At 39.2% G+C, this 17,940-nt stretch overlaps 1 protein-coding gene across 9 annotated transcripts in view; it reads right to left on the bottom strand.

The window, feature by feature from the left end:
* Positions 1-698: 698 nt before the first annotated feature.
* LOC140469377 (nucleus accumbens-associated protein 2-like) overlaps positions 699-17,940 on the bottom strand; it is a 112,662-nt gene continuing 95,420 nt past the window's right edge. For all 9 annotated transcript variants that reach the window (XM_072565831.1, XM_072565830.1, XM_072565829.1 and 6 more), the window contains 3 exons: positions 15,782-15,887; positions 15,568-15,665; positions 699-11,358 (listed from right to left, as the gene is read on the bottom strand). In XM_072565831.1, the coding sequence (XP_072421932.1) occupies positions 10,865-11,358; positions 15,568-15,665; positions 15,782-15,887 (698 nt within the window). In that variant the 3' untranslated portion in view covers positions 699-10,864. The remainder of the gene's footprint in view (positions 11,359-15,567; positions 15,666-15,781; positions 15,888-17,940) is intronic.

Below are 17,940 nucleotides of genomic sequence, written 5' to 3' on the forward strand. Positions count from 1 at the left end.
AGAGTCTAGAGTAGAGTGGTGCTGGAAAAGCACAGCAGGTCAGGCAGCATCTGAGGAGCAGGAAAATTGACGTTTCGGGCAAAAGCCCTTCATCAGGAAGAGGCAGGTGCAAAATGGAATGGTCTGGTCAATATTCTCAGACTATGCCACTTAGTTCTAGATCATTAACTAGTAGAAACAGTTTATCTTTATGTAACCTGTCTTTTCCTGTTAATATCTTTGAAATCTTCAATCAGATCACCCCTGAACCTTCTAAACTGTTGAGAAAACAGGCAAAAGTACCATACTTTCTCCTTATAACAACCTCTCAAGTCCAGGTAATATTCCTGTCACATTGTGCTGTACTCCCTCCAAGGCCAACATGCTCTTCTCAAGGTGGGATGCATGATCAGAAGGAAGTTTACAGGTGGCAATGCAGCCAAGCATCTGGTGCCCTATGCCAGAGGTTGAGAAATCACAAGGTTATCACAGAAACCTTCCAGTCGCTGCTGTGCATCTTGTCACTGGTACACACTGCACTCATAATGGGCCAGTGATAGAGTGAGTCAAAGCTTAAGGTGCTGCATGGGGTGCCAATCAAGAGGCCAGTCTTCCTGGACTGTGTCAAGTTTCTTGGGTGCAGTAATAAGAAATCCAGTAATAGAAAGTTGCACACATCGGAAAAAACACTGAACAAACTAAAAGCACGACAGCAGACATTAAACAGTACAAGTGTGTTACTTTTATTGAACACATTATATCTTGGCCAAGTCTAGAAACAGTCCCAGAATTTAACAGTCATCTTGCTGGAGGTAACAGTCCCAACAGTGCCATTTTCAGTAAGGCAGCTCTACCAATACAATCTTTCATAGAACTCAAAGGTGCAAATGTGTTGAAATGGCTCATAGACATTTTACAGCGTCATTTAAAAATAAAAACTCACATTTTTTATGAACCTGCAGAAGGTCAGGTTAATCTCAACAAATTCTCATTTTTGCATACTGACTGCCCTTTCCATCTGTAGCCTGACAGAAGGGTTCAGGAACACAAAACATTCTTTCAAATCTTGAAAAATTTGTTAAGACAAGTTCGAGGTCTTACGTTTATTTTGGTGCAGAATGGTTTCTGCAGTGGTATCACAGTTAAAGTGTGATTTTGTGTTTGGTTGCTCTGCTTTACAGACGTGAAAAAGGCAAGGGAGAACAAAAGGAAAAGAATGAGCATTAGTGCTTTGAGTACTCGACAGACAAATTTCTATCAAAATGGAATGACTTTCCTTGTACAGAGCCGACTTACTTGCAATTAAACAGTGCTTTTCATGGTTGCACGATGTCCCAAAATGCTTTACAGCCAAGTACTTTTGAACTCTAGCTGCCACAAAACAGAAAGGACTTTGGTTTAACATCTTATCCAAAAGATGGCATCCCTGCCTGGCACAGAGTATCAAAGGTGACGAGTAACTTTGGAATACAAAAGTTGGGTGCAAAGTGTTAGATTAATTTTCTGTGGTATTGCTCAGTGAGTTTGGTAGAGGAGGGGGCAGCAAGAACATGCAAAGAACACATACAAATGCTCTAAAAGCAAGTCTGTGCAAGACATTCAGAGAAGTACACTTTTAATTGATTTCTGAAAAAAATTAATTTTGTTTTTGCTGGTGTAATGAATATGCTTTCCTATAGATTCATTACTATGGACCTGTAGAGTAGTTTGTAATTACATGAAAAAAACAAGTTAATTAATTGTTGATGCTTTTCCAATTAAACACTGTTAGATTACGGAGATGGACTAAAACACAGGAATTAGAACTTATGGACTTATAATAAAATGTTCTGATTGCATATGGGGACATTTGACAGAAGTCTTTGCATTTAAAGACTTCAACTTTGCCTTAAACCAAATAATGACAAGATTGCAAATGGTCAGTTTTGCCTTTAACAATCTTTTGTGAATCTTCAAGCATTGTGAGGTAATTCAGCTCTCAAGATTTTTTTTTTTAAAGAGACAGAACATTACTTGCTTTCTGAAAATATTTATTTTACATAATGCTCTTTCTCCCATTGCTCACCCTGGGAGATCATATAGGTGAGGAAGGCTGGATGCTTGGTCTAAACCAAGTTAGGACCTCAGGAATAAAAGTTTAGTTAACGTTAGTGGTCCTGGCTTCAGGCTGTGGACGTCAACAGGCAGAGAGATAAATAAATCAGCCAGAATGCCTTCTGCAATGCATTGTCCAACAAGGCAATGGCACAAATGGCTATACTATAGGTAGGATCAAGGACTGGATTGAGGCCTTTATACCTACATTGACCAGCATTCGATGTTCAGTCTCATATTGAAAGAAGCGCTGCATGGGAAGATACATAATTGTTACAAACATGGAAAAGAATTGCACTTTGGCAGGAATAAACTGCCTGGATGATCAGGAAGAAGAGGAAGAAATAAAATAAATTTACAAGAATAAAGTGATTCAACAGCAAACCAACCAAACATTACAAAATCTTAAACTGTAATTGCATTTCACAACATTTCTTGTGCTAACCATACCAGGTCCTGTTTATTCAGCAGGTCTAGAGAGATTTCTTCACTTTGTTCCTCTCTTGCGAATTCCCCTGTTCATTTGAGAACAGGGTCTCAAGCAGATTCAGGGTTATAATTTCAAGCTTCCATACCAAGATGGTACAACTCTTGGAACAGTTTTAACAAACCCCTTCATTCCGCCACTACAGACAGGGAACACCAATTATTTTCTTACGTCTACAGTACTGACAAAATTTGCAAATCAATAACATTTGAGATTCTCATTCTAGAATTCAAAAGCATTTCTACGCTGCATTTTTAAAATAATAAAATGTTAAAATAATCACCGCACAAAAAAAATGTTCGAGAGAAGAACGTTTCACACATTAGTGATTAATGTTTGAGAGCAAAATGCAAAGACTGCTGCCTGCAAGCATCCACAGTAGGGATTCCAACAGTGAGGAACAAGGTCAAAACCAGTGAATGAAAATCAGCAGGCCAGGTTACAGATTTAAGAGAGGGAAAAAGATAATTACAAATTCTTGTAAAAACAGACTTCACCATCTTTAGAGTTCCTTAAAGTTGAGTCAATCACTAATCACAAGTTTGCATTCGCAATGTTGGCAACTATTCTTACCTGCCAGTAAGAACATAACTACCGCCAGTTGGAAAATGAAGAATGCAGGGAGGCAACAGACTCCAGATTTTACTGGTTAGCATTATCCAGAATTGCTGGTATACATAGAAGTTTTTAGAACACAATGGTTTTAAAATTAATATCTAACATGTATACAGGGGACTTCATTAACAATTAGTTATCTTAATTTTGTGATTTCAAAATAAGAAATGTACTTGATTAAACATGGGAGTATATGGCATTCATCTTGATGCTGAGCAAAAGAGAAGCCTATAAATAATGTGCACAGATTGGCACCTCTTCAGACAAAGGAGGGATCTGGTAAGTGATTAAAATCATTAGACAAGAACATAACATGTCTCACAACTGCACGCAAAAAAAGGAACTCTTTGCACACGGGAAAATTTGTCACAACCACAGAATCACCAGTTGTAAATTTGACTTAGAAATCAGAAAATAGGGGGACAGGTTGGGGATCTTACACATATTAAAACCTGCAGTTCTGTTATAACTTGTGAACATACCTTGACAACATATGCTCAATGGTCTGGTTATCTGACCATTAGATGCTTCAATAACTCAGACAATTCACACCCCATTTTCCAACCCCTGATATCCTCTAAAGTCTGCAGGAATTGTCAAAATGTTCATTTTAGCTTCTTCTGCTCAATCCTTTCATTCAGGAATTTTTTAAAGCTTTGAAGCTCATCATTTTACATTTGTCCCTGATTACTGTAATCTTTAACTAGTGCAATTCGCTCTCACACTACACTTGACTGAAGAGCATTTTGACAAATAATTATTTAAGTTCTTCTCAAAGTTTAAGGATTCAAGAGCCTTTTAAAACCCGCTTGTCAAAAGTAAAGGATGCTAAGTTTACAACTGCAGCTACCACAGTTCAAATGGTTGCTTTTCATAATCAGTATATTGATACCGTTCCTATAAATGCTTATGTGAAGGTTGACATTACAAAACTACTCCAGAACAATAGCCTGGAATATTTAAAAATCAGAAACTGTAATTTAATATTTAACCACAACTTATCATTCAAGTTTGCCAAATTCTTCTAGTTGTGTTTTTAACATTTTGAAATGATTATATATACTGATTATGTGTCAACTGACTGCACTCAACACAGAAGCACTGCTTGCCTTCAAAGTTTGTTACAGTTTTTTGGGCACGCGGTAAATTTGTTATTTTGGGTGGCATGGACTGCCATCTTTTTAACATCTCAATCAGGCCATATACTAACGATTCAACAAAACATAGGTCTGCTTGCCTTGACCAGGAGGTATTTTCATAAAGTAATCTTGTCAAGAGGTTAGTTCACAACTTAACTGAATGTTTCTCAAATGGATTCTAGGATAATTAAGCCTGAAAGGGGCAATGAGAGCGCCAAAATAATCTCAGCACAAAGGCAGCCACAACGAACTAAAAACAAGTCTCTTCTACAGCAGTTTGTCTTTTCCAGAACTCCGATTGGGGTCAATACTTTTGTTATCACTGCATTTTTCTGTAGTGAAATTCCTCAAAATAAAACTAAAATCCTTTTGAAGCAAAAAGATTAACAATCTTTTAACAAATTAGTGTCTACAAATATGAAAATCAGTTGATCCTATGGCTAGCCAATTAACATTTTACAGTGTTTAAGGTAAGGTGCTAGTCAGCCTCGTGCTCCCATGGTTAACACAGAGCTTATTAAGAAATAATTTTAATTTGTAGTTACTGGAACTTGCATTGGAGATATTTAAATGCAAATGACTTGCTCCTGCAATTGAAAGTTATCCCTTTACCATTGCATTGGATGTCATGGTTTGCAAATACCAAGCACTAAAACATCACATTTTTGTTTAAAATTCAGTTTCTGTACTTGTGGCAACTTTGAAGGGAGTATAACCATATTTTGCTTCATTTCTTCAATATTCAATTCCCAACAAATTGCAACTTCTGACAATATGGTGGTTTCAGAGGGACCAGGCTGCCCTCATCTGGTCAGCAATGCCACTGTCTGAAACATGCCTTGCTATGCTGGGATAGTGATGTGCACTGGCCTGCAGAATGCTGAAGAGAATGCATGGAAACCAAAAGAGACATTACTGGAACACTTAAATAGGACTGCAAGAGGGGTATCAGTATAGAACGGAAGGAATGTGCTATCATTTTGTTATTGTCATTACTGAATTGCTTTTTTGGGGGTTGGTGGGGAGAAAGAAGAGATCAACAAATAGAAACATAAAAATAGAGTTGAAAACATGCTAGTCAGTAAAGAAATTCAATTAGGTAAAAGCCGAACATCCTCAGCCCAGAAATTGAGTGCAGTTAATGTACACAGTTCCCTCTGGTTTATCCAATCTAAATTACTTAGTTTGGATGGAAGGTCAGTATCAATTATAATGAAGGAAGACATCTGTATTCATTCACAGACTTTTCAGCAAAATATTTTAAGGCTTATAAACAGTGCTCTTAGTACACATCCATATCACAATCGTCAAATCGAAATATTTTTGGTAGTCAGACAAAATTCTGCTGCGGTGATTCACAAGATGAACATCAAATTGCTTCAAAATCAAAGGAGAACCAAAGTACTGGACAACACAATTGAACTAGCAACATGACAAGAAATTGTCAATGCATTCCTGTTTCCTCAGCTCCCAGACTGAACACACTGGGGAAGAGAAGTGAACGCAAGGCTGCAGTAACTTCTGAAACAATAGAAGGCGGATGAAAAAACCTAGAGCCGAATTTTTAAAATCGGTGCCTATTAAGACACAAGCCCCAAGCCCCAAACCCCTGTCCACAATCTGGAAGAATAACAAATTCAGCAAGGTCTTTCTTAAGCCAAGAACAACTCGTTGTATTTTCCAAGAAAGTTCTGAGTGACGAGACAAGATTCTCACTAGGTAAATGTTAAGATGCCTATTAATGGGGAACAGAGCTTGCTTCACCATCTTTAACTATGTCCTTAATAAACAGCTCACCACCATACAACCTGCCATGAGGAAACTAAATGGCTAGGATTCTGGATAAGTTTAAGAGGGCAGCTGGTGACCAGCTCGCTGGTTGCTCCTCCATCTAACCAGTTTGGATACCTGACACCAGCATTTCAGGGTTTGCTCAATGGGCAATAGCTGCTCACATCTCACCTAGAGATATCCAATGCCTGTTACACCCAGATTTACAGTACATTTCTCCATTTTAAAGTTGCACTGTGGGGTGCACCAGCAAAGACCAGCAAAGCAAGGAAAAGCACCAAGCTCTCAGGCTGGACGAGAGGCATGAATTGAAGAGGGGACAAGGGGACAGGGTGTGTGTTCACACGTATGGGTGGAGATGTCAGAATCACTGGATGTAGACTGACAAGATTAAAAACAGCAAGATAAAACAGAACATGGAAGTTCAAAAGTGGGAGGTACCTAATGACCAGGCTGAACCCGGTAGTGAGGGCATACATCATGAGGTGACTTTGCTGCCATCACTTCCCAATTAGCAGAAATGACCTGCAACTGGAAGATGCTAAAGACAATGCCTAGGCTGGGCAGAGCCTGTGTCAACTTGATAGGCAGAGGGCAGACTTCACTAGAGCTTGGTGGAAGGCCACTGAAGGGATAATCGTATCAATTATGCTCTTGCACATTGCAGCTTCATATCATTTACAATCATATCACTGTGCATGTGATTTGCATGGATTGCACATATGTTGCAAACTCTGGTCACAAGCAATGCCCACCATATCACTGAAATGTCTGTGCCTCTTCAAGGCCCAATGAAGGAAATTGCAACTGACTTAGAGGCTGACATGGGACAATGAAAACCAACAATTCTTGTGCAACTTAAGGGAGCTGTGTGGCAGTTAATTGAATCCCTCACAACCTGCACTGAGTATCATGACATGACATAACTTCCATAGTTGATGGGGGCTGCAATAGGAAGTATTCAGAGGTCAGAGGTCTCCCAATTATATTGCTATGTATTTGTCACTCAGCCAATGGAGTTCCTCTACCAAGCAAACATCTATCTCAAAGAGCCGTGACAACTTGAAATATGGCCCTCCTCATCCATGCACTGTGTTGGTCCTTTGTTTGGAGAAATGCAGGCAGCCATCATTTGCAGGGTATGCCAGCATTAACTCTTGTCAGAGCTAAGAACCTAATTTGTTCCTTACGTTGATAACGCAGATCAGTGCCAGCAACTGATGAACTCAGCCACAGATGGTATGCTTGTCACAATGGCTATCTTGCTACGACGGCCAAAGACAGATTGGTGCAACATCCATCCCATGAGCAACAGCAAGCCACAGCAGAGGGTGATGAGCCTTCATCACAGGAAGATGTCTCAGCTGCAGGACCCTGTAAGATGCACTGGGAACACAAGAGGGCTGGTATCTTTCATCCTCAAAGCCATTTCCTTGGAATGAGTGAGTTACAGCGTCAACATAGACTGCGCGCATCCCAGGATACTGACTGAATTGTGTTACCTACTGGAACAGGACCTGAAACGTGAAGGAGTGGGTTGTGGTGGGAACTGTCCTCTCTTGGTAGCTGTGAAGAATGACAACTGCAGTGAACTTCTACGCGACTGGTTTCTTCCAAAAAGCCACAGGAGTCCGGTTTATATTTGCTCCATTGATCATTTCTGGATACATTTGTACGTGAACAAGACAATTATGCAAGATTGGTCTGGTTCATTTTCTTGCCGCCATAACAATATCAGTACTAAAGCACAGGCAGGAGCTGGCAACACAGTTGACCTACCCCATGTGCAGACACCATTGACTACACACATATTGCACTGAAAGGGCCATTTCACAACATGGTGGATTTCATCAATAGGAAGGGGTTCTATTCCATTAACCGTCAAGTGATCAGTAATCACCATTACCTGTTCTTGAAGTGCACCCAATACCCTGGGAGCAGCCATGACTGTAATAGTTTCATGTTCTTGCTGTGTTTGATAGTCCAGATAACTTACAAGCCTGATTTTTGGGTTACCCATTCAAGCATGACTAACACCACCTCAGTGGAACACCTCCAATGATGCAGAGCACAGTTAAAATCCCACCCATGCTTCAATGAGGGACATGGTGGCCAGGGCTGCTGATAACACATTTCCGCTGCTGGGACAAGCTTTAAGTTGGCCGGGGGGGGGCATGCTGCATCATCCCAGCATGCTGCACTATGCAAATTTAGAGGAAGAAATCTAGACATGTGATTAATGCTGAGGAGCTGGGAAATGGAAGCTGTTTTTTTTAAAAGGAGAATAAGGACATCGAGAAGGTGGAAGCTCACCTCATGCATGACAGAGGTCAGCTGCACCAAGCTCTATAAGCCAGATAGGATTTGACTGAGACTCCGGTTCTAGGAGTCAAGGGCTAAGTGAATCTAATAATCATTGACTAAAATAGTTGTTGGTCAATATGGAAGCAATTCATTTGTATTTTGGGGGTAAAATGCTGCCTGTTTTTTTTTCCCGTTTGATTCTGTTGATTGCAAATGCAAGATAAACTTTGGCACTGTTTGAATGATGCTGTCAATGTAATGGTCCAATACTGGACAATGAAGAGATGCTAATTTCAGTGGGCTTTTGGGGACACAGTAGCAGTGACTTTGACAGGGCAGTAAGATGGGATGTTGCTAAGAACAAGCAAGTTGTGTGGCCCGAGTCAACAAAGTAGAGTTGTATGTGCAAGTATCAGCCGGATGTCATAAACAGCATAGGTTTGCAGCTGGGCAAGGATAGCTCCATTGTGCCAATACTTGACTGGGTGTTTGGCCAGGATTGTAAGATGGCACCGTGGATGCCAGTCTATTTCAGGATATCTGGACAGTACCAAGTTCTGCTGCAACAAGTGGTGGAGCCAGCATCAGGCATGAGGCGGGATGGATAGTTAATGAGGTAGGTTTGGGACAACAGCACAAGTCAATGCATTAGAACCTGCAGACAGAAATTCTCCAGGAAACTCCATGAAGTTGACAATTGGTCATAAAAACACAAATTAGTCTTGTTATAATGGGCAGTTTTTTTTATATAAAGGAAACAATACTGACTTCATGTCGGAAAAGGTAATGAATCTACTACACAAAGTGATAGGGGAGAAAATAAATTTATACATTCTATCATTTTATTCAGTAAGCATCACATGAATTGGAAAGAGATAGGATAACCATAGGACAATTTACCAATGGCATAAGAGTCAGCATTCTGAAGGCGCATTTCAGACAATGATATCACTGTTGTTATTCACTCTAAGGAAGTGTTCCTATTTTAGTAATGCAGATAGAAGTCTAGTTACTGTTTAATCAACTTGGCAACTCCTCTTCAAAAATAAAAAGTAGGAAAATATTAACTATATTAGAGGACGCACAATTGACCAAAATGTTTTGATAACCTTCTAGCATGTACGATAAAGTGCATCGTTACAGTGTATCTCAAAATGTTCAAGTTGCAAAGGTTACATGGCCAAGCTGTCGAATGGCACTTTAGACTTCTATTTAAAAATGACTTAGATCGGTCAAGGGAATGATCAGTTTGGTCAGAAGAAAAACAAAAATATTTTCTGCAAAGTGCATTTAGCTAACAGTCTTATTAACAGCACTGTTTTTATACCAGTGCTGCTCAAACAAAGTAGGAACTATTTGGAAAATTCACATACTAGTGAACAAATCTGTATTATACATAAATACTGTTAAGTCACTTAAATACTATGGGTACTCTTTTACACATTCACAAAAATAATCAGCTCAAATAGGATGGGATTTTTCTTTCCAAACAGGGAATAAATCAAATATCTAAGGCACATGGTTTTGCGTGTTTACAATCTATGAAATATTTTATGATAATCTACATCTTAAGCATGATCAGTCTAGTCACAGCATGCAAACACCCTTGGTCACGCATTCTTCACTCAATTTAAGATTCTGATTGGACCTTTCTTCCCCCCCCCCGCCCACCACATTAAACACTTCTTACTTCATCAAACCCAGGGAGGTTTAAAGTCCAAGCTGCTTTCCTGAAATTGCTGCCCTCTGACCTGTAAAATGCCCAAAACATTCCCAGTAAACATGAGCAGAATACTTCCATGACTTCTTACCAGCTGAATAACAAATGCTTGTGTCATAATCATTTATGACATCAGTTCGTATATATATTTATATGTCTGGAAAAAAATGTCATATTATGCTAAATACCAAATTCTAGCTAGATAAGCGATCACACACTGGAGCAGTTTACTTGGCCTTGGCGATATGAGAAGAGTGTTGATGTCCAGACTGATAACGATGAGAACTTTTTTTTTCCCCTCTAAGAACTATACACTTTCCAATCTTATTTTTCACCCAGTTAGTGTGTTTTGCTATGTGTAAGTCAGTTCCATTTTAGGAGTCTGTTAATGGACCAACAGTGCTCAAATGATCTGGATACCATTTACCAGCTTGAAAGGCAACTTTCAAATTACCGCAGTTGCTCCTTGTTTGGGCCTTTCAAAGGGCAGAGAGACTGCAAATTCTGTTGTCTTTTGGTTAAGACAAAGTTGAACTGGGAAGATCTGTTTCAGTGTTATAAAGGCGTCTTCATTTCTTCACGGCATACCGTATACAGGTGGGATAAAAGTTATGTCTTCAGGCAACGGGTACAGGTCAGTGGCTTAATAACACTGCCAAATGTTGAGAGGGTTAGTATGCATGCAAGCCATTTCAAATAACAAGATGCGTTTCCTTCTGACCACAGTGGAAATCTTCACAAGGTCCCTGCATATGTTCCATCCAGTTTCCGCATGGGTGTTTCAGATCTATTATTAGAGGAAGTGTCCTCTTGGTCAAAAGTGTGGACTGTGTTGGGTGTGTCTGGGGGCAAAACATTAGTGCCAGCAGCTTCTCTTATTACTGACTCCATCATTTCATTCTGTTCACATGACTGCTCAGATTTGGGGGACTCTACGTCTATGCTTACAGGGTTTGCTCTTTCTCCGAGTACAGTCCCAGAATCATTCCTCTTCTCAGCTTGACTACTTTGCTCAAATGTTGACCCAGTTCCATAGAGCTCCGGGTCCAAGCTGCTTCCACCACTTGCATCTCCGATAACAGTGCGATATACTTCCATTCCATCAGGCAGCATGGATTTGATCTTGGGAAGCCAACGCTTGCGAACCCGTCGAGCATTAGTGCACATGTCAGCAGCAATCACATTCATCTCACTTTCTTTGAAGTTGGGAGCAAAGTTCTGACAATATACTGTAAAAACAGATTAAAGCAAAAATTAAACACTGAGCAAAATAGTAGTCTATTAGCAAATTCCACCACAGAGAATCTGTTGCATTTAACAAAACATTAAACACTAAAACTCACAGGGATCAAAAGTTATGATTAAATAATCAATGTCATCGCATGATTTACACAAGTGATGAAACTGCTTCAATTCTTGTAAAAACACAAAGAAGAATTTTAATTTGTATCATAGTTTTTGCAACCTCAAAGCATTCCAAGGTTTCCCAGTGAAGTATATTTCAAAATGCAGTTTTCAAACTGCTAAAGTGTAGGAAATGCAGCAGTCGATTTGCACACAACAGAATGCTACAAATAGAAATATTGCAAAAATCAGAATCTGTTTAAATGATGTTGGTTCATGAAAAAAATATTGTTCACGACACTGGAGAGAATATCTATGAAATAGTGGCATGTCCACCGGGAAAGGAAGATAGAAGTCTCAACTATGTCACTTGACAGATGACCACTTAAACAGTGCAGCATTCCCTCAGTATTGTTACATTACCACTTAAGATTCTGGTCAAACTTATGAAGGAGGATTTGAACTCAACCTTCTAACAGAGGAACTAATGTTATCAGCAGGTAAAATTTCAATTTAAAAACGCTTCGATAGCATACAAACATGCAAAATAGATGAAATAAAATTATTTGAGCCTTCGAGCTTGCTTCACCTTTTAGTTAGATCTTGACTTATCTGTTTGTATTTTGAATTATACATTCCCATCTGCCTTTAATAACCATTGATTTCCCTACCTAACTAGAATCCATCTACCCCTACCTTAAAAACATTTAATGGCCCTATTTCCATTGCCTTTTGTGGCACAGATTTCGAAGACCATACCATCTTTAGAGAAAAGAAGTCCCATCTCAGTCCTAAAAGGACGACACCCAAGTTTAAAACAATGCTTCCTAATTATCAACCGATTCAAAAGAAACTTCCTATCCACTTCTGCGCTATCAAGACCCATTCAGAATATTAGACACTTCAATCAAGTCAGCCTCACTCTTCTAAATTCCAGTGGAAACAAGCATAGCCTGTCCAACCTATTCTCATCAGACAACTCACTCATTCCAGATGTCAGTCTAGTAAATCTCTTGAGCCCCCTATGAATTTATATTGTTCCTGAGATAATTTCAATTCCTTTCATAACAAAAGGAAAGCATCTCAATAGCCTTCTTGAATTGTACTGTACCTGACATTTTGTGAATCACACATTAGAACATACAAATCTCTCTACACCTCAATTTTTCAGTTGCTTCCCTTTATGGAATCCTCTGCTGTTTTAGTCTCCTGCCAAAGAGAACAACTTAACATTTTCCCACATTATATTCCATCATAAAGCTAAGACCTTGCATTGATATAATACTTTTCATGAAAATCTCTTCACAGCTGACACAGTAATGTTTGAAATGCAGTCACTATTATAATATAGGAAAGGAGGCAGCTAATTTGTGCATAAGCAAACTCCCACAGTGTTGAGATAGTGATCGCGGTACAATGGTATACATGGGTCAGGACACCAGAGACAACTTGCGCTCTTCTTCAAAATATTGTCATGAGGTTTTTTGCAATCACCCAATCAGACAGACTGATACTGAATTTAATATCTCAGCTGAAAGAAGGAACCTCTAACAGTGCAATGTGCCATCACCACTTCACTGGAGCATTTGCCTTGACGTTTGTGCTCAAGCCCTAGAGTGGGATTACTGTAACACAGAACGTTGTAGCTCAGATGTGACAGTGTTAGGAATTAAGCTTCAGCTGACACACAAGATCAAAACATAGGTATTGACCAAAATGTTTCAAAGATTTCCATTCTTAGGTGCAGGCACAAAGGCACCACGTGGAGATACAGCCACAACTGTTCATTTTCCATGGGTTGGAGATAAAGGACATAAGTCTACAAATAGGGCCAAACTATTCATTAGAGAAGTTAGAAAGTACTTCTACACACAAAAGGGAGAGGGAGGTTTGGAATTCTTTTCCACAAATGGCAGTTGATGCTCAGTTGTTAATTTTAAATCAGACATTTATATCTGTTAATACCTTTGCTTAACAGAAATGAGCCAAAGGCAGGTATTTTGATTGGAGCTTGGATCAGACATGATCTCACTGAATGCTAGAACAGGTTCAAGGGGTTAAATGGCCTACTCCTGTTTCCTATCATTGTAATACACATAGCCAGATACATTAGCAAGAAGCTTCCAATTACTTTTAGGCCTGTGCATTTCCTTATCCTGCATGCTATTGTACATCTCTTTGACTCTATATAACTCTATTCCAGCTGCTTTGCAATGCAGAATTTGCCAGCTGAGCATTCTGACCTCACTGCAGCAATAGAATTAATGACAGAACTAGAAGCATTCACTACTGGCTAAATAGTTATACTATGATTCAGGAGAGTTATGATTTTGTTTAAAACAAAATCACAAATTGTGTTCATTGGGAATTGGTCCATTGCAATATTTCATTCCCAAGCTCCTTTTTAAGTGACTTTCTCCCAGTTCTCCAACTCGGTGGTTCACAGTCGTTCCTTGTTTGTTACCTTTTTTCACTTTCAAATCTGAACAATCCAGATTCAGGGACTTAGATATGAAAAGTTGAGCCTACAAATACATCATTGGCTTAAAAAAGTATACATGTGATGATGTGACAATGCACCAAGTCAGTTCTATACATTTATGTTCTGAGCGTCTGCATATTAGAATTCAACAAACCTGCAGACACCACTGTTGCAAACAGTTTTAAAAAGAAGTGGCACATACAAGGCAATCCTTAAGTAGGATTCTAAAACCCAAAAGCTAAAGCAGGGAGCTTTCTAATATTTGCCAGGAGGGAAAATAGCAATCTTGCTACTTCTCTTCTGTTTCAGAAAGCATTCAAGCCTTACTTTGGATAATTTGGTGGAAGTGACTTTGGTTTTGTTCAGCATAAAATTTGCTTTCCCATTAATAGCTCACTTAGATATTTTCGATGATAACCACAATACACATGCAAGAATTACCGCCATTTTAGTCAGCCCACTGTCCTGCCAAATTCCCATCTCTTACTCACCATAAACTCAGCTCATTCAAAAATCTGTTACCCACATCCTAACCAGATCAATCCAAAATCCTATTTTTCAATCACTATTATCAAATCCTGCCTGGCCATCATTGGATTCATGGCTCCAGTCTCTTCAAATCTAAAACCATTAGTCTAATGTTCAAAATTCTCCAAAGACTTTACCCTTCCTAGTCACTGCAATCTTTAGAGTTATAAATTGTTCTCCAAATTCTTCCATTGCGATTCTTTAATTTGTCATGGGGTGTGGACATCGCTGGCCAGGCCAGCATTCTTTGCTCACTCCTAATTACCCAGGAGGCAGCAGTGACAAACTGCCTTCATGTACTGATACAGTCTGTGGAGTGCAGGGACAGGGAGGGAGTTCCAGGATTTGGAGCCAATGACTATGAAGAAATGGTAATATATTTTATAGTCACGATGGTGTGTGGTTTGCAGAGGAACATGGAGTGGTGATGCACCCATGCATCTCTAGCACTTGCCCTTCTTGAGGTAGGGATCACTGGTTTGGAAGATGCTGTCAAGGGAGTTATTGTCAGTTACAGTTTATTACAAAAAAGGTAAGGGAAGTAATTGCTAGACTACAAATCCAGAGGCCTAGATTAATGCTCCAGAGGATAAATTCATATTCCACTACAAAAGCTGGGGGAATTTTAAGTCAACTGATAAAATCTGGAATTGAAAGCTGGTCTCAGTAATGGCCACCATGAAAAGGCTCAACCATCATTAAAACCAAATCGACTTCACTAATCTAATTTAGGAAAGGAAGTCTGCCATCCTTCTCTGGTCTGACCCACACGTGACTTCATAGCAACAGAATGGATTCTTAACTGCCCCTCTGAAATAGTCTGGCAAGCCACATGTTTAAAAGGGCAATCAGGAATGGGAAATAGTTAGCAATGCCAACATGCCTTGAAAGAACTAAAAAGAATTTAATTGTGATCGAATTGGGGTTTTCTACTGAGAAGAGGAAAGCAGAGTAACAATAATCCGTAAAAATCTTCACATCAAATATATCTGCAAAATTCTAACACAAACAGTACATACATTCTTACCAATTATTCCACAATTTCACAGTTCACCTTTGATAAGATAAATCATTTCCAACTCACATTTCACTGCATTCAAGACTCTGCTATCCAGAGGCTTTCTGCTGGGGTCACTTGTGGAGGAACGGATCCCTGTGCCGCAACTATTTGCCAAAGTGTTGCTGTAGAGTTAATGGAAGACATCATTATTCTTGGTAGATCCACAGTTCATTGATTGTACAAAACAGAAGACTTAAACCCAAGATAAACAGTACATGGTCAAGCAGTGGTCACTCACCGGTCAAAGAATGAGGCAAGCAGGCGACGGAGGAGGACCTTGTGCTTAACCCCTGCACAGAGGTGGCAGTTCATCAGCTGACCTCGTGTGATATAAACTCCTGAACCTGGACAGAAATAGCAAAATTACTCAATTTGTGCTTTACACACACTTGTGCTATATTGCCTTCAAAATGAATTATAAACATATAGTTTACCATTTAGTTGACTATCCTCAACCGCTTCAGGTGGCTACTCAAGGAAAAATTGGAACTGCCTTCATTAAAAAGGATGATAAGCCAGTGTACATTTAATAACCAAAAGCTCTGTATAATGGACTACACTACAACTTTTTTGCAGGGCCATGTGCTGTTATTATTGGATATAGTCAGAATTAAGTTAGCATACTCCGTTCAAATTAAACATCAGGTCAAGTCACGGGGTGACGATGCCAGCAATAGAAAACACTTCTTTATAAAAAGGGAAATTGCATTTACTTGTACATTCTACTTCAAACCAATACATTAGGAGAATCAGATTTTCCATGTTTTAGCTGTTTACTAGAACTTTCTTCAAAATATATCATTAGTTAATCCTAAATATGCAAGTTTTATAATTTTATAGTCATCTCTCTATTAGGACTCAAAAATCATTAATTTTATTTAAAGTGAGCTTCATGTCTACGGAAACATGCAAAATTCAATGTTATTTAGGAATTAGAATAAATGATGATTTTTTTTAAAAGGAAATGGTGTTTACGTTGTAATTTTTTGTCTGGCACAGAATTCATCACAATCACTGGCGGGACTGGTGAGACATAGAAACCAAGGTTTGAATAATTAGGGCACACAAGTCATGAATAAATTTAATTTACATAAAATGCATTATGCATTAGAAACACTTGCATTTGTTCCACTGACGAGCTTTGTATCACCACTAGTTATGCAACAGTGTTAAGGACAGATTGGAAGAATGTAGCATATTTCCAATTTTGCACATTGTTGCAGAATCCTTAATAAAAATTATTACTCAGTAGTAATTGATTTTCATGCGCAGAGTCTATGCATATTTAAGTGAATCCATGTAATGTACACTATTTAGAAAATTTGTAGTCAGAGTTTCTTTTTAAAAAGGTGGTTACATTCATAATGCTGCCTTTATATTTTACTCTCAATATCATAATAGTCCCACATCCCCTTATCTTATACAGCTCTTCAGAGCATGATCTTAAGTACAGAGTAGACATACTTTAAATTTAATCATAAAATGACAATTCTTATTCCTCTATCGGTTTTGGGTCAGTATGCTTGTAAAACGACATTCAGAATTGCTCAATATTTTAGTAAGAGCCCATTAAAAAAACTCCAGCCTCAGGATGAGGGCATAGCTGCCAGCACCAAAATCTGTTACCCTTAACTAATGGTGAATCCACTTCAGCTGCAGTTTGAGAGATGGTAGTACTCCTATTGGTGTTGTTCAGGAGTGTGTTTCAGAAAATGTTGCAACAGCAACAGTAAATACAACTCCAAGGTCAGGATAGGTGTCCGATTTGGACAGAAACTTGACAATAGTGTATGGGGGAGATCATCTGAAGCCTTCTTGACGTCAGAGTTCATGGCTTGGGAAGTGCTACCTAAGAAATCTTGGCATTTTGTAGCAGTACATTCTGCAGACAGCGTAAACTGCAGCTCTGGTACACTAATGGTGTGTAGAATGGAAGAACTGCTGATTAAGTGGGTTGACTTTTGCCCGTGATAGTGTTGAGTTTCAAGTGTTGCTGCAATTGCACCCATTCAGACTATTCTATCACATCTTCCATCCACGTTGACATAGATTTTAATTTTTCTGTAACAATCTTTGGTATTGCACATCATCAAATTACATGGGAATTAGTTAGCACAGACAGAGATGGTTGATTTGCAAAGCAGCGTGAGGCACCGGGTTCAATTTCTGTACTCCACCTTCTCCTCCCTGACCTATCACCTTCATCCCCTCCCCCACTCATCCATTGTACTCTATGCTACTTTCTCCCCACCCCCACCCTCCTCTAGCTGATCTCTCCAGGCTTCAGGCTCACTGCCTTTATTCCTGATGAAGGGCTTTTGCCCGAAACATCGATTTCGAAGCTCCTTGGATGCTGCCTGAACTGCTGTGCTGTTCCAGCACCACTAATCCAGAATC

The sequence above is a fragment of the Chiloscyllium punctatum genome, chromosome 49, assembly GCF_047496795.1.
Source record: "Chiloscyllium punctatum isolate Juve2018m chromosome 49, sChiPun1.3, whole genome shotgun sequence".
In the NCBI taxonomy this organism is placed as follows: Eukaryota; Metazoa; Chordata; class Chondrichthyes; order Orectolobiformes; family Hemiscylliidae; genus Chiloscyllium; species Chiloscyllium punctatum.